Source organism: Dromiciops gliroides, chromosome 2, assembly GCF_019393635.1.
Source record: "Dromiciops gliroides isolate mDroGli1 chromosome 2, mDroGli1.pri, whole genome shotgun sequence".
In the NCBI taxonomy this organism is placed as follows: domain Eukaryota; kingdom Metazoa; phylum Chordata; class Mammalia; order Microbiotheria; family Microbiotheriidae; genus Dromiciops; species Dromiciops gliroides.
The window spans coordinates 216,436,932-216,455,485 of NC_057862.1; the positions used below are offsets into that span (position 1 = coordinate 216,436,932).

The window sequence follows — 18,554 nt, forward strand, 5'->3', positions numbered from 1 at the left end:
TCCTTCTTAACCTATCAGTGTAAAAGGCACTGTGCCATCCCTACAATCACACCTAGATTTTAACCCTACAACCTTCTTCTTTCCCCATCTATACTTAGGACACAAAAGGCAGCCTGACAGCTAGCCCTAGAAGACTATAAGGATTTCTAAAAGCTGTTACTAAAGTAAGTGAGCTAGGCACAGTGACTAGAATGCCAGGCCTGGAGTCAAAAAAACCTGAGTTCAAATCCAACCTCAGACACTTACTAGCTGGGCAAGTCATGTAAACTCTGTCTGCCTCAGTTTCCTCATCTATTTAAAATGCGCCAGATAAAAAAAGGGCAAACCACCCCAATATCTTTGCCAAGAAAATGCCAAATGGGCTCATGAAGAGCTGAATAAGATTGAAAACAACTGAACAACAAAAATAAGTCAGGAAACAATCCAATTCTGCCAAGAAATCCAGCCCACAATTGGGGGGGGGGGAATATGGAAAAGAAAAATCATTTTAACCAAGGTCTGACAACAGGCAGAGCTTCAGCTCTCTCTCCATATAGTAACTCAGGAAAGTACTGGACTGAAATTGAAAAATCAATGAAATGTCTTGAAAGACAGATAATGAAACACAATCTCCTACCCTTTCTGGTGTGAGGGAGTAGGCACTCAGACATAATACTGTGTACACTGCCCGTTATGACCACTGCACTGGATTTTTTTTTTTTCTTACGTGTTTTACTTTGTCACAAGGGGGTCAGTCCTATGGAGTGGGTGAGTACACAGAAATGAAATTAACTGTTATATATAAAGTCCAAAAGCACAAACAAAATCTGGTTTGTTGGGTTTTTTTTTCTTTAAAAAGACAGGCATTATACTGGGAATCTAAAGATCCAAGTTCTACACCTAACTCTGGTGTTAACTAACTTGGTAATCTGGGGAATGTCATTTAATCTCCTCTGTGTAAATTTTTTTTTTTTAATTTGCAGGGCAATGAGGGTTAAGTGACTTGCCCAGAGTCACACAGCTACTAAGTGTCAAGTGTCTGAGGCCAGATTTGAACTCAGGTCCTCCTGAATCCACTATGCAAGGCTGCCTCTCAAAGGTATCTCAAAATTACAGTTATCCCTTCCATATTACAATTTTCCCCACCTTGGTGTCAATACATCACAGGTCAGCATAAGAAATTAAATGGGAATTTTGTGAGAGTCTTTCAGAAGCCACAGATGACACACAAAGGTCAGCAGGCAACACAGAGCCTATGACCAAATTTTACAATAAGGTATTGCCAACACTCCATAAATGAAAAAGAAAAATTCAGATTTCTTCTCTGCTACAAAGCCGGGGCCAAAAAAATGTTTTACAAGGATTTTCCAGATTGTGGGTGCACTACACCCCTAACCCCTTCACAATGTGGAAGGGGTAACTGTAGAAGAAATCCTAGAAGTCATCGGGTCAAACCTATACATGAGCTCACACATCTAGCACTCCCAAGTGGCAACTTGTGTTCACCTGAAAATCTCCAAGAAGGAACTCAATCCCTCAATTCCATTTTACCCCATTCCCTTAACCCAAGGAAGCTTAATTCACTTCAGGGAAGCTCTAACTTTTAGGAAGTTCTTTCTTATATTAAGCCAAAATTTACCTCCCTATAAATCCCACCCATTGTTTATGGATCTATCATCTGGTGCCAAACAATACAAGTCAAATACCCAAATACAGTTAGCACCTGCCTCCAACCTGCACACCCCATATAGATTTCTTCTCTAATTTGAAATGAAATAAATAGCCCAATGTGAATATTTCAGGTCAAAGGACATTTACAAATCAAACTTTACACGTGGAAGATGCTTAACACAAATTTGATGAATCAATGAAAATGTCCAGTATAACATGATAGCAGGAAATTATTTACTTTTTTTATTGGTGTTATTCAATTATTTTTCAGTGATATCTGACTCTTCATGATCCCATTTGTAGTTTTCTTGGCAAAAATATTGGAATGGTTGGCCATTTCCTTCTCCAGATCATTTGACAGATGAGGAAACTGAGGCAAACAGAGTTAAGTGACTTGCCCAGGGTTACCCAGCTAGTAAGTATCTGAAGCCAGATTTTCAACTCAGGAAGATGAGTCTTCCAGACTCCAGGCCTGGCCACTGTACTGGTCCTATTGTTACCTTAGAAACAAATCCTGAAGGAAAATCACTAGGAAAATACCCATTTTCATCACTGACTCAGGCAAGAACAAGCCTGAGGCATTTTCCTTTGATCTTCCTTAACGATGGCAAATCTTGATCCTTTGAGATGGATTTGATTTTTGGAAAAGGTCAAAAAAGTTACTTGGAGCCAAGTCAGACTGAAAAAGTTTGATTAAGTGGAATGCTGTTTTCAGTCAATGTGTGGTTTGAAAGGAATGAGAATGTGTTTCCTCTGCAGCTTATAAATTGATTTTGGAGGGAATGTCCTAATAGCAGTCCAGGCAGTTAAGCAATGACAGCTAGACTGGAATAAGTGCAGAGCACTGTAAAGGGGACTACTTTGAGGGGGGCAAATTTACATCTAGGTAGTTAAGTTTTGGCTATTTATTATTAGAAACAATCAAGTTTACTTAGCATGGGTCACAACCTAAATTTTCAATTTCTCTGTTCAATAAAAATATCACTCTTGATAAACAAGTTTGGTACATACCAGCCTCAATATTAGACTCCTAAAAGGGATTGGCACTCATTGTTACCTGACTAAAAACACTTTTGAAATCAGCATAAGGCCAAAAAGGTGTCCTCAAAGTCTTAGTGTAGTTCTAAGCTTTGACAGCTTTGCATTTAAGCTTAATAGTTTAAATTTTAATAAATATCTAATAAAGTGGCTGGCCACATGCACAACAATAGCTTGGCATTTAAGCTATTAAAGCTTAAAACTTAAATAATAAGCTACTAAGCTTAAAATGACACTAAAATTTGAAAGACCTTGTATTACTACATTTCATATTGAAGCATGCATGTGTGTATATAAATACACACAAATATATAATAAATAATATGTGTGTACATATTCATATATATCTTCCTAAGTACTACATATAAAATATTCTCATACAGAAATCAGAGGTCTCAAAGAGTACTAATTTGTAGTCAGAAGACCTGAATTTCAATCCAGACTCTGCTACATGTCACTGATGAGCCTTTGAAAAAGTTAGTTAACTTCTCTGAACCTCAGTTTACCCATCTGCAAATTGGGGGCACTGAACTACATGGTCAAACCCATGATTCTACAGAATCATATCTAAGTGAAAAGATCACTTTTAAAGCCATTAAGAAAAAATAAGGACATGAACACACTTCTGACCTTCCATAACACTTCTCAATTTCTTTAAGCAAGATATTCCACAGATTTAAAATTATTCTAAATACTATATTACCCTTATGGTAAAGGAAATCCATTTTTCCTCATTTCCAAAAAATTACTTACGTATGATGAGTTCCAAATGCAATATCCAACCTGGCCTAGGATGAAAAAAAAATTTAACAAATCATTTATGAAATACATTTCTACTCAAATCATCACACAATGCAACTGAAATTGAGTTTGAAAAGGTTTGGACCTATTTTTTCCCAATGTATGGTCTGCCCTCTAGTGGAGAAAAGCTTGGGCAACAAGAGCAACTTTTAATGACAGCATTCACATCTGCTTTTCATTTTAGCATTAAATTTTGAAAGTTAGGCAGGATGATTCTGCATATAATGTATTTCTAATTACCATATTATAAATTATCCTGAGTCATTAGAGTGTTAAGAAACATTAACATGGGGAAAAGGCAAGGAATTGTTAAAAGTTTGAGTGAGATGAGCAGAACCAGAAGAACATTGTACATAGTATCATCAACATTGTGTGTTGATCAACTGTGATGGACTAGATTCTTCGCACCAATGCAATGGTACAGGAGAGTTCCAGGGGACTCATGATGGAAAGGGATCTCCAAATCCAGAAAAAAAAAAAAAAAAGAACTGTGGAGTATGGATGCTGATTGAACCATAGTATTTCTTTTGTTTTTGGTGCTATTGTTTTTCTTTTTTAGAATTTTTTCCTTTTTGCTCTGATTCTTCTCTTATAACGTGACTAATGCAGAAATATGTTTGATGTGTTACACACACACACACACACACACACACACACACACACACACACATATGACTAAAACCTATATCAGATTACCTGCTGTCTACAGGAGATGGGAGGGAGAAAAATTTGAAATTGGAAATCTTATAAAAATAAATGTTGAAAACTATCTCTACATGTAACTGGAAAATAATAAAATACTTTTATTTAAAAAAAAGTCTATCAGGTATTAAAAAAAATTAACTCAGTTAAGTTTTTAGAGCCAATTTAAAAAGAAATATTCACAGAATCATAACACTACCTAGTTGGGACAGACCTCAGAGGTTTTCTCATCTGATGTACACCTGAACAGAAAATGAAGTCTAAAGTTTAAAAGAATTCCAGTAGTGGATTATTATTTCAAGGAAACCCTCTAATTTTAAGAAAATCTATCATTACAAAAAATTCTATCTTCTGCTACAATTTCCATCCCATTAGTCCCAGTCAGCCTTCTGGGGTCAAGCTGAATAAGTCTATGAATCTATGAATCAATCTCTCTATCTTCTTTACTTCCTTCCTTCCCTTCTATAAGAAATAATAAGCTCAATGATTTTAGAAAAAAATATGGAAAGACTTACAGGAAATAAAGGAGAGCAAAATGAGAAGAACCAAGAGAACGTGTATACAGTAACAGCAATATTGTTTTAAGAATGACTTTGAACGAATAAGCTATTTTGACTATTATAAATACCCAAATTGACTATAAAGGACATATTAAAAGAAACGATATCTGCATCCAGAGAAAGAACTGATAAATAGAAGTATGTATACAATAATTTACATACACATAACACCTATTTTGTCTAATGAAAACCATCTGCGGGGAGGGGTGAAGTTTGGAAGCAAAAGGAAAAAAAAAAAAGAATTTTACCTGATAATTTTGTTGTCTATTTGAAAGGAATAGCAAGTTGTACTTAGCAGATTTGCAGTTTCACATGCAATCATCTTTTTTATTGTACTATGTTATGGAAATGCTTCAAGGAATTTATCATCTAATAGAAGGGTACAACAGAAACTCAGTTAAGTATGAGACATTGTACTGTGATATGGACTACAAAGAAAGAGAATATTATGCTCAAATATGAGCAAGAGACCACTTTCAGCTCGATTAGCTCAGAAAAGGCTTCAAGGAGGAAGAGATAAGTGGTCTGAAATTTGAAAGAGAATTGCAATAGGTGAAGATGTGGAAGGAATGTGTTCTAGGAAGCCAAACCCGCATGGATGTACAAAGGCAGAAGACAGAATAAAACCAGGACGAACCTAATAGTCCATTCTGGCTGAAACAAAGGGTGCATCAAAACGGGTACAGGATGAAATAAGACAGAAAAAGGAGGCTGGACTCAGATGGCCATAGATGTCAGTCTAAGGACTTTATACCTTATCTTAGGGGCAACAAGGAGACACAAATTCTAAGGAAGGGGGCAGCTAGGTGGCGCAGTGGATAGAGCACTGGCCCTGGATTCAGGAGGACCTGAGTTCAAATCTGACCTCAGACACAACACTTACTAGCTGTGTGACCCTGGGCAAGTCACTTAACCCCAATTGCCTCACCAAAAAAAAAAAAATTTCTAAGGAAAAGGATAGCTCTGGTACCATTAGGAAGACTAATTCAACACTATGACAATGGTATAAAGAATGAATTGGAAAAAAGTGAGACTGGACAAAGACCAGGAAAGAAGCTATTGCCACAGTCCAAGCAAAAGGCCATGAAGACCTGACCGGGTGGTGCCAGTGTGAATGGAAAGAAGTCTACAAAAGGTAGAATGAACAAGACTTGGAAACTAAACTGATATTGGTGGGATGAGAATGAAGAGTCAAATGACGCTGAAGGACTAAGCCATCAAAAGAAATAAGGACACTGGGAGGTAGATCAGATTTCTGGGGGGAGATTTGGGGCATTGTAAAGTTTTGAGACATTAACAGGAGATTCCAAGGGAATCTTCCAGCCATCATAGCTAGGAAAGTGGTACTGGAGTTCAGGGGAAATATGGTGGCTGCCAAGATTCTAGAGTCACCTATAAACAATCAAGGTTAATAATTGAACTAAAAGGAGTGAATGAAATTGCCAAAGGAGAAATGAAAGAGACAGACAGAGCCTCAGAGCTTGGGAGATAACCACACTTAGCAGGCAAGAGCAGGGAGATTAACCAAGTGTAATGATTGGAATGACATCATCTGCTGGAGATTTACTGTAGAAAAGCTCCGCCATGAGGAGAAGGCCTCTGAGGGCAAGCCATGCAGTCAAGGTCCTTAGCTTCAGAAAGTGAAGTTTGCTTGTTGGTACTGTCTATCAAGGCTACCAGCCAATCAACTTGAGCCTCCCATTTCTGGGATGAGGGCACAAAGTAGGAAGTGGACCCTGGCAGAGGGGTTTGGTCTCTTTTTTGATTCTTGACCTCACCATGGTGGGTCGGGTGATAGGGTCTCTTAGAAATAGTTAGATTTTTACCTTTCTCTCTGATCCTAATGCTCTTTAATAAATACTTAAATACTCTTGCTAAAGCTTATAATTTATTGGCGACCACTCATTAGATTTTAGATAGTATAGTTAGAATTTTAGCCCTTACACAAGTAAGGGCAATGTAAGGGTAAATTCTGTAATCACAGCCTTATCATCAAACCCTAAGAACTATATTTATTTAATACCTTTAGATTTAAAAACTAAAAATTAAGACCCTTTGCCATATACCCCAATGCCATAAAATTATGACAACCACTTTTGACTACTTGGTTTAAAAAAAACAAAACCTAGGTAACACCCAAGTTCTATCCTCAGTTCTTCCAACCAGCTATGTGTACTTGGATTATTTACTTTTCTTTTGTGGACCTGCCTCAGTTCCATCTTTTGTAAAGTAAGAGTCCTAAAACTAGATGATCTATAATTTTTTTTCAGTTCTGCAATTCTCTGGTTCCGAGTTTCATAAATGAAAGCTTCACAATTAATGCAGGCTTCTATTAAAAGTCTTCTTTAACTGTCATACATAAACATATATTAAATACTTGCCAAACACTGTGCTAAGCACTAACAATACAAAAAGAGGCAAAAGACAGTCACTGCCCTCAAACAGCTTACAATATGTGTGTATGTATATATTGTATATATGCATGTATGGGTGTACATACATACTTAAAAATACATAAGTAGTATATATCTATATGTATATGTATATAGATATATAGATATAACCTATATCAGATTACCTGCTGTCTAAGGGAGGGGGAAGGGAGGGGAGGGAGGGAGAAAAATCTGAAATTGTAAAGCTTGTATAAACAAAAGTTGCGAACTATCTTTCTGTGTAACGGAAAAAATAAAATACCTTATACATAAAAAATAAATAAATAAATACATAAATACATAAGTAGATAGGTAGGTATGTGTGAGACACCTCAAAAGATAAAGATATAGACTTGTTGGAGAAAATCAAAGTTTCTTCTTCCAAGTCAAAGTTGAAAAGATTTCACAAAACCCTGTTCATTACTTTCCTGATTTAAAAAGATAGGGTCAAAATATTTCTCCATCTAAAGCAATCTTCCTACAGGGTCTTTACTCAATCACAGACTGCTGCAATCAATATTAACTGATAGCTGCTCTTTATTGCTATCTACTCATAAGACCGTAAGCTTTTTGCAAGTAGGCTTCATTTTTACACCCAGTGCCTTGCCAAAAGGCACTCTATAAATTCTGGTTAGATCAATGAATGAATGGTCACTATAGTCTCTTCCTGATCCTGGTTACAGTACTCAATATTAGCAAATGCCTTTACTTACATTGACTCATTGTCTTCATCATTCTCTTATTTTGGAGCTTCTGGGCCCCTTTACTTCTTCCCACTTTCAGCTTAATAATAGAAGCAATTCTAATCCACTCTTACTGTCTGTGTCTTTGATGACCATGGTGAGGAGTGTTTGGGGAAGGTTTTAAGAAAAAGGCAATAGGCATGTTCTAGAGACAGAGGTTGGTTGCTACAGGGTATACAGTGCAGCTGACTGAAGGCAATTCTATTCCTGTGCAGCAGGTGAGAGATTATTATATCAGATGGAAGAAAAGGAATTAGGATCTTTGAAACTAGGCCTAACGACACAAAGTGAAGTGGGTTGGTCACGCCTGACATGAAACTTTGCAGTGTGTTTTCAATGGTTCATTGTGATGTTTCTCCCGTAGCCATTTGAAAATACAGGGTCTGCAAGCTGGAAGACCAGTGATGGAAAGTGAGTTGGGACTTTGATATCTGTAGTGAACGGAAGTGTTAGAAGCTAGAAGGATAATGATGGAAAAGGAAGAAAATGGGCTCTGCAGGACAGAACCCTGTGCAGATTTCACTCAGCTAATAGAGCGGGATGAAGCTGATAACAAAGAGGTCACTCATGAGATACTGGTGCCTGCTCAAACCCATGCCTTATGTATCTCATCCTCTCCTCTTCATTTCAGTATGAACAGGCCAAAGATGAAGGTTACAAAGCACCAATGGCATGCAATGAATGATAACGGAAAGGTAATCATCCATTTAAATAAATACCCTCTTTAAACCCTTAACTCGGTCTCTTTCTCTCACAAACACAAACTGTTCACACAAGGAGACAGCCCATGTCCAAGCAGGACACGTGACCCTGCTGCTGCTCACATATTAATAACAGCTAACATTTATATAAGTGCTTACATATAGGCACTGTGCTGAGCTTAACACTATCTCACTTCAGATATCTCTCCAACTGTTTTAAAATAATAGCCTAGGGGGCAGGAGAAGGAAACAAAATCTATGCAGTCAATAACATGGGCTCTGTAATGACTATACTATATGTTAGAACTTCCCTTCTTCATAGGGGAGCAGGACAATGGAGTTACACAAGAACTGGCCAATCAGCAGGATTTTCAAGGCTCAGAGCTGCCTGACATACCAAAGATCCTTTGCAAATAAACTTGAGCTGAAAATAGGGGGATGCCCATAGCTGCCAGAAGTCACAGAACCAGCCTTGGTCAAAGGGCGACCTTGAGCAAAAGCTAAACTCAGGACCTTGCAAACATCCTGTGCCCTGGCTTATTGTGGCTATAGAAGTCTTCACCCTTAACCCCTGCTTTCCCCCTTCAAAAACCTCTAGAAATTCTATCTCACCCTTTTCCCACTCCCCTTGGAGGAGCTGAGAACTCTCTCTCTCTCTGCTCCCTTGTAGAATGTTCTCTCCCCTACAAGCCTTTCTCAGACAATAAATGCTTTTAATTGGTATATAAGACTCTGTTTCATTTCAGGTCCATTTATAGGTCTGGGGGACCTTTTGTTAGTAGCAGCCATCAAGTACAACCCTCTCATTGAGAAGTGAAGTGACAGGTCATAACAGGCCACACTGCCAGTCTGAGGTGGAATCTGAACTCAAGTTTTCCTGACAGCAAGTGCAGAGCTCTACCCACTACTCCATATTGCACTTATCAGCAACAAATACAGCAGGGGCAGTTAGGTGGCACAGTGGATAAAGCACCAGCCTTGAATTCAGGAGGACCTGAGTTCAAATCTGGCCTCAGACACTTGACACTTACTAGCTGTGTGACTCTGGGCAAGTCACTTAACCCCAACTGCCCCACCAAAAAAAACCAAACAAACAATAAAAACAAATACAGCAAATGAAAAAAAAAAACCATTAGGTATTTTGTCCCCTAACAGCTAACTATATGCTTCTCTGTTTCTCCAATGAGCATAAATAACAATAACGATGGTAATAATAGCAAAATTTATAAAGTTTATTATGTGCTTCACTGATCCTCCCAACAATCCTCTGTAAGAAAAGTAAGGCAAATAGATTAAGGAACTTCCCCAGGATAACACAGCTAGTAAATACCTAAGGCCAGATTTGAAATCAGGTTTTCTTGACTCTAGGCCCGGTGCTCTATCTACTGTATCACCTAGAAATATAGCCCAGATTACTTTTATAACAATACCATTTAACCTCTTCTTAAATGACTTAGTCTGTGTGATATATAAAGAAAAATAACCATTTATTATGAAATTTTTTTAATGGGGGCAGCTAGGTGGCTCAGTGGATAGAGCACTGGCCCTGGAGTCAGGAGGACCTGAGTTCAAATCTGGCCTCAGACACTTAACACTTACTAGCTGTTTGACCCTGGGCAAGTCACTTAACCCCAATTGCCTCACCAAAAAAAAAAGAAAAAAAAAAAGAAAAAAATGAATTCATGAAAAGGCATTTATGAAGTACCAACTAGGTATATTCTAAAGGGAACAAAACAAACAAGCCAAAAGAGCCTCTCCTCACTCTCTGGGGACTCAGATTCTAGCAGGGCAGACAAAATACACAGAAGGTTTCAGCAGCAAATCAGATGGAAACATTCTATGGTCCTTAAAAAGCAGCAAAGTAGATGGCAATGCATCTTCCTTAATGTTATTTCTACTGATAAAATCTCATCAGTTTCTGATATTGAACTATTAGCACCAAATACTTTGGAGGCAAGAAATCTGTCTTGTGGGCCTTCAGTAACGGTGGTTACAGAAGCAGTTTTCAGGCCCCATTTCCATAAGGGTCCTGAAATGATGGTGACCGAGGCTAGAACTGAAGTAGGACTATTTAAAATATATGACTATTATAAATATCCAAATTAACTAGAAAGGAAAAATGAAGAAAGATGTTATCTGCATCCAGAGAAGTGATAAAGAGAAGTTTGTACAGAATAATTTTACATTTATACACACACACACACACACACACACACACACACACACACGCACACGCGCACACACACACACACGCACACGCACACACACACGCACACACGTCCCTATTTATTTCTATGGTAGCCATCTCCAGGTTGGAGGGAGGAAAGGGGGGGGGGGGAGAAAAAGAAACTTACATAACTTCATCATCTATTTAAAAGAAGGAAAGCAAGCTGTTTTCAGCTGTGATCACGTCAGAAGAAACACTTAAAAACTAAAGGCATGTCAGATGAAGGTGACCCCGTTGGCCAAGATTTCTGGAAATCACCTCTTATGAAGAAAGCCAGAAGGGTAAGCCTCTTCACCTCTAAGACTTGTTTCCTCATAAACAAAAAGGGAGAGTACTGAAGTAGGTGGTCTCTGAAGTCCCATCCAGCCCTCAATCCATGACCCTATTATCCCATGAAATAGGAGTATTTAGATGTTGAAGAGACATGCTGTCTGCAAGAAGTATTTCTCAGAGTCCTTAATCTTGGCACCTTCCCTCTAGGACTATCCCCAATTCACCCTGCCTCTATCTTACCCATTTACTATCTGATTTATCTATGTACAGATTTGTTTACATGTCATCTCCCCCATTAGACAGTGAGGTCTTTGAAAGCAAGAAGTGGGGTTTTGGGGGTCCTTCTCCTCTATTCCCAGTGCTTACTTAGTGCAATGCCTGGCACACAATAGGCATTAAATAGAACCAATGGATAGAAGTTACAAAAAAGCAGATTTCAAGGCCAGCATAGAGAAGAACTTGCTAATAATCAGAGATTTCCAAGAGAAGGATGGGGCTTTTCTGAAATAGTGAGCTCCTTGTCATTCCAAGTGTTCAAAATGAAGAGGAAAGGATGAGATACATAAGGCATGGGTTTGAGCAGGTGTCCTTAATCTAAGGGGATCCATGAACTTTTTTTTTTCTTTTTTGTGGGTCAATGAGGGTTAAGTGATTTGCCTGGGGCCACAGAGCTACTGAGTGTCAAGTGTCTGAGTCCAGATTTGAACTCAGGTCCTCCTGAATTCAGAGCCAGTGCTTTATCCACTGGGCCACTTAGCTGCCCCCATGAACTTTTTTTAAAAAATATTTTGGTATCTATGTTTCAAAATACTTTCCTTTGCAATCTTTTATATTTTACTCAATGCAACTAGAATTATTATTTTGAGAAAGGGACTATACAGGCTTCAACCAGATGCCAGAGGAGTCTATAATACATGAAAAAAAGTGAAGGACACCTATGGTTGAGGATATTCCTGCAGGGTGTAAGAAAGCTGGACAAGATCATCTCTAAGTCACTTCCCAGTTCTTGGGTTCTAGCACTCAAGGCTTTAAGCAAAAAGAAGCAGATTACCTGACAAAGGGAGATGTTTTCATAAGGCTTTGCCTGTTCCTGCAATCGAGTCTTGGCTTCTCTTTTGTCCCCATGCACGAGCAGGATGGGCTTCCTCCTGGAATTGAGATCAGAAACATTTGACATTACCCCCCAAAACTTGACTCATTGTCCAGGGATCAAGGATTATATCATGGCTTACAGGACCATATTTCAGGTCCGTGTGTCTTCCTCTGTGAGATAGCATTGTCTAAGCACAGTGTATAAAACAAAGACTTTCTTTAGGAGTTTGAAAGCTCAGTGAGTTTATTGGTAGGGATGTTCCCTCCCCTAAGAGAGTACAATCCCCCACATGCCTCAGCGCAGTCCAAAGGTTCTTAATTTTAGATTTATGAAGCTGGTTTTTAAAAATAATTAACTGTATTTTGATATAACTTGTTTCCTTGGTAATTCTTTGTATTTAATTTTATATCTTATCCTCGGTGGGGGCTGTCAGGCTTCCCCAGATTGCCAAAGGGGTCCGTGATATAAAAACACAAGTTAAGAAGACCAGTAAATGGTCTTCATGACTGGCCGTAGCCAGAAAAACTCAGCACCTGATGTCCAACCATCTGGTGATGTGGCTCTTAGCTACACAAGTCCTCAGATGGCACAAAATCCACCACCTACTAGAGCTGGTACCTGAAAGAACTGGCACAACCTTCAAGGACCCAAAATTATCTATCATGACTTCAAAAGACTGATGATGAGAGACATCTCCCATCTCTTGCCAGAAAGATGGCTTAGAGGTACAAAAACTAACATGTGCATTCTGGGATGTGTACAGACAATATTACTTACTTTGATGAACAAAGGAGGGCTTCTATGAGGGAGAAGAGTTGTGAGAGGTTTTGTTGTTATTTCAGTCATATCCAACTCTTTGTGGCCCCATTTGGGGTTTTCTTGGCAAAGATACTGGAGTGGTTTACAATTTTCTTCTCCAGCTCACTTTTTACAAATAAAGAAAGTGAGGCAAACAGGGTTAAGTGACTTGCCCAAGATCACACAACTAATAAGTGTCTGAGACCACATTTGAACTCAGGAAGATGAGTCTTCCTGATTCAAGGCTCAGCCCCAAAATATCTACTGCATTATAATCTAAAAAATACCTACTGTATTGTATCTAAAAAAGAGAGACCAGCATAGATAATCAAGAATCAGCCCATGTTGTTTGGAAGTCCTACTGCTGACATGTAGTCTGGTTGGCTTTATGAAGTCACTTAAATCATTAGTGCCCTACGTAAGTTTCTAAGGTAGGTTTCTTAACAGGTGCATGATACAAGGTTCTGCACTGGGAGAGAGGGTTTTCTCACTCAGAGTTCATTATTTCAAAGGAACACCCACAATTCAAATACTCATTTTTTTACACAGAATGCCAACCTTTTCCTTCCCTTTTTAAAAATTAAAGCAATACATTTAGCACAGCTTGGTGGGAAGAGCACTAGGCTAAGAAACAGGAGACTTGGGCTTAAATCCCAATTTATTCACAAATTCATCATCTGTAAACTAAGCTTGATAACCTTGGGTTGGACACTCTCAGGGCTGGTGTAAGGACCACATATACATGTGTGATGTGTATATACATATATGTATGTTTGTATGCATGTATGTACAGGTAGCCCTTAACTTTAAGAGGACTATATAAATGTTAGCCATTATTGTGGTTGTTCTTGTCGTTAGAATCATTATTTCACTGAAGGGAAAATTTCCTTACACTAACTTTTCAAAAGTAGTATGAACACCCTTCTGAACAGAATGAGCTCCCTGCCACTCTGAAGGTCTTCAAGCAGAGGCTGCGTGACCACTTGTTGAGCATGAAATTAAAGAGCTTCTTGACCAAGTATAGGCTGGATTACATGATCTCTAAGAGTCTTTCCAGTTCTGCGATTCTAAGCATCAGAAAATGATTTTTCTATCTATATGAAAATACCAAATCCAGTTGGTTCTTAACTCCCTGCCAATCATTTTTTTGGTTTTTTTGTTTTGTCAATGAGGGTTAAGTGACTTGCCCAGGGTCACACAGCTAGTAAGTGTCAAGTGTCTGAGGCCACATTTGAACTCAGGTCTCCCTGAATCCAGGGCCAATGCTTTATCCACACCACCTAGCTGTCTCCCTGCCGCCCCCCCCCCCAATCATTTTAAACTGCTTGCCTCAACTCCAGTTGCTATGAGATCCTAGCATGTGAAAACATACTAAACCCATGTTTAGCAAGGTCCTGGAGTGATACCATCCAATTTATTTTGCATCATATTCTAGAATGCGAAAGATTCAAAGATCAGAATGGGAAACTTAAAAATGGCACCATACCCATAAGAAAGACAAGACTGTGAACGAAGGAAAGAATTTAAAAGACAGAAAAGTGTGCTAAAAATGTAACAGGCTAGATATGTTTTAGCAGGCCTTTAGGTTTAGAATAGATGAATATACATCTTTTTTTCCTCCTGAATACGCATTCAGACCAAAATTGCGCATCACTTTCTTACATCTGAAATGGAATTTGTCTTTATCAATTTCTGGGAAGACTACAAAGGAGGAAGACGCCAAGCCAGCTCCAAGCTACCCTAATTTTTAGACATGTAACTTTAGGTAAGGGAAGCTATGTGTCCTATCTGGGCTTCTCTAAAATGAAGGGGGGGCTGCATCACTTGGGAAATGGCTGAACAAGTTATGGCATATGAATGTGATGGAATACTATTGTGCTATAAGAAATGATGAGCAGGAAGATTTCAGAAAAATCTGGACTTACATGCAAAGTGAAATGAGCAGAACCAGATCATTGTACACAGTAACAGCAAAATTGTGTGATCAATTATGAATGACTTAGCTCTTCTCAGCAATATAATGATCCAAGACAATTCCAAAGTATACATGATGAAAAAATGCTATCTATATCTAGAGAAAGAACTGATGGAGTCTGAATGCAGATCTATATGCAGAAGCATACTATTTTTACTTTCTTTCTTTTTTTTTCTTTTTGGTCTATTTCCTCTTTCACAGGATGACTAATATGGAAATATGTTTTACATGATTACACATTTATAACCGCTATCAAATTCCTTACCAGTTCAGGGAGTGGAAAGGTGAGGGAGGGAGGGAAAGGGGATATTTGGAATTCAAAGAAAATTTTAAATGAATGTTAAAAATTATCTTCACAAATAATTAGAAAAAATAATGTTCAATTCAACAAGATTTAAAACAAAACTATAATAGCCATTATAAAAACAAATAAATAAATAAAACAAAGGGGATAAATTAGATAATTCCTAATGTTCTCTTAGGCTACAAAATCTTTCAATTCTTAAAATGTCAAAATCTATAGAAGGAATGATTTGAATAATAAAAGTTTCTCAAAACTTCTTTGTTGGCTCAAAAAAAAGATGGATAAGATTTCATATCAGGATAAATATAATCATTTTAAAAGCCATTATGGGGACAGCTAGGTGGCTCAGTGGATAAAGCACTGGCCTTGGATTCAGGAGGACCTGAGTCCAAATCTGGCCTCAGACACTTGACACTTACTAGCTGTGTGACCCTGGGCAAGGCACTTAACCTTCTTTGCCCTGCCCCCCCCCCCAAAAGCCATTATGCTTTATAAGTTCATGAATCTTACCTGAACTCTAGGGGGTACTGTTTTACGAGCCAGTCTACATCAAAGCAGTAGTTAAACTGAAGGAGAGGCAAGAAAAAGGACACATATGTTATCAATAGTTCAGTAAGGTATTTCATGCAGAGAAAGATTTGGTCATTAAGCTGAAACACTAAACTAACTAAATACTGTGTCTACAATGTGCCAAATACTATGGTCCACAATTTATATAGGCTTATTACTTAATTTATAATCATTGAAATGGATGGATGTCTACTTAATGTAATATGAGTAATGGCAAAGAATTCATGGGACTCAAGTTTGCCATTTTATTTGCATCTCTGCAACAATCTCAACAAAAGTCACTTTTTGCAGGATTCATATTTCCCTTCTATAAACAGAAATAGGCAGCATTTGATCAATTTTGAGGGAAAGTTTTACATAATTAATAATAGTTGTAAATGCCCTTTGAGTCATTTATGGCAACAGTAAATAAGATTTTTGGACTGAGTTCCAAGATCAGAAATCCTGGTATGTGCAAAATGCATTAATTATTTTCTAATTACAAATACAGATTGAGTGAAATCCACAAGCATGATACCTAGGGATAGTAATTTGCAAAGCTATAGCAATAGGCAGGGTAGGCCTTACCAGTTTATGTGGGCTAGCTAATTAGGTAAAAATTTTGTTAAACATCTTAGTCTGGGCTACAGGCCAAAATCCAATGGGCATGGTCACCTGGGGTTGAAGAGAATAGTTAAATGCATTACTTTTCATCTGGCAGATTTACAAGGACGAAAAATCTGAAGCTTATTCTGAAGATCCTTATAAGCTGGAATTTTCATTCTCTGTACCTATATCCCCAGAGCACCTAAGAGTGCCTGACATACAGTAGGTGCTTAATCAATGTTTGTGGATTGATTTACTTAAATCTAAACGCTTATGAGCTAGAAGAAGCTGATTCCCCACCCTCACTGAGCTTGGCTTGCAAAATTCTGCTGAGCCTACAAAATTTACACAGTTTCCCCAATCACACTTGATGATAATAACATCTTTCTCACCTATCTTTGAAACTGCCCTCTCCTTTTTTTTTTTTTTTACCCCAGTATCTCCTATAAGGATACACAAGCATGTAACTTCAACACATTTTCTCTATTCTATCCACACACATGGAATCCCACTTCTGAGAACCATCTTGGCTTTTCAGGGCCCTATTTATGACACATGACAAAGATGGAATTTTACAATAATGGAATTGTGATTTGCAGCACCAGAAAACAAAGATCTGGCCTAGGATATTAATATCTCTAGAGTGCTTTCAGTTTTACAAAACATTTCCCATTTTACAGATGAAGAAAATGGGGCTCAGAAGGATGAGTGGTTTTCCCAGGGTCACATGGATATTACATGCCTGAGCTAGGACAGGAACCAAAGTCTGGACACCAAGGGTTCCTTCTACTGAACATAAATGCTTCTAAGCATGATAGACAATTACTAATATTTGGGTTAAATAACAAAAAAACATTAACCTATAGAGCTTGGAGCAAACTATATGAAATTCTCTGAGACACTGAGGTCTTCCCATAAGAACAAGCACATCTGTAGAAAGGTGAGGGGGAGAGAAAGGAAGGTGAATGGAATGGAAATTTACCAGATGATTGTGGAGCTAGGAGTTAGGCGGCTTTCGTTTGCTTGTTTTAAATTTGCCTACAACTCTACTTCTCATCACTCTCCTCTCACGGCTACCTATATGTCAGGAACAGGCCAATGGCCACTCTTAAGCCCAGTCTCTTCATCAATAAAATGGGACTACCTAATCAATACTGCCTCCAGGAGCAAAGAATTTCTTATCTCACTAATGGGCGACTATAAACTTTCAAGTGTCATCTAAATGGGAACTAAGGTTAATTCTGGGAGAAGATTAAAATATAAGGAACCAGACACAAAGCAGAAGGCCCTAGAAGAACTATATATGATTATGTCAAATTAATTAATAGCATCCTAAGGAAAACGTGTCAGCTATATAGTTTGTCAATCATAGGTAAAAAAGTAGGGAATTCTCTCTAATTCCTACTGCTAATTCCCAGCTACTCTTGAGGCAACTAGGTGACAGTGGATGGAGCACTTCGCCTGGAGTCAGGAAGACATGTGTTCAAATCCAGCCTCAGACATTTACTAGCTGTGTAACACTGTTTGCCTCAATTTCCTCATCTGTAAAATGGAAATAATAATAGCACCTACCTCACAGTGCTGTTGAGGATAAAATGAGATAATAGATATTGTAATGATTGGAATGACACCACCTGCTGGAGAACTACTGTAGGAAAGCTCCACCATGAAGAGAAGGTGTCTGAGGGCAAGCCATGCGGCTTTTCTTTGGCATCAGGTGATGTTTGCTTGTGGGAGGAAGAAGGCAAGGCTGGCTCTCTCGAGCTCTTTTGCCAGGACTCTCATGGAGAGAGAAACAGGAGAACTGTAGCTCCCTGAGATAGATAGCTGAATCTAGGCCTCTTTTTCTCTCTCTTCACTAAATTCTTATTCTCCTTAATAAATGCTTAAAAGTCTAAACTCTTGCTAAAGCTTATAATTTATTGGCAACCACTCATTAAATATTTTAGACAGGGGGCAGCTAGGTGGCACAGTGGATAGAGCACTGGCCCTGGATTCAGGAGGACCCGAGTTCAAATCCGGGCCTCAGACACTTAACACTTACTAGCTGTGTGACCCTGGGCAAGTCACTTAACCCCAATTGCCTCACCAAAAAAAAAAAA

At 38.4% G+C, this 18,554-nt stretch overlaps 1 protein-coding gene across 1 annotated transcript in view; it reads right to left on the minus strand.

The window, feature by feature from the left end:
- TDP1 (tyrosyl-DNA phosphodiesterase 1) overlaps nucleotides 1-18,554 on the minus strand; it is a 191,989-nt gene that overhangs the window by 159,696 nt on the left and 13,739 nt on the right. The window contains 3 exon segments of the mRNA XM_043985761.1: nucleotides 3,442-3,476; nucleotides 12,179-12,275; nucleotides 15,808-15,863. Of these exon segments, the coding sequence (XP_043841696.1) occupies nucleotides 3,442-3,476; nucleotides 12,179-12,275; nucleotides 15,808-15,863 (188 nt within the window).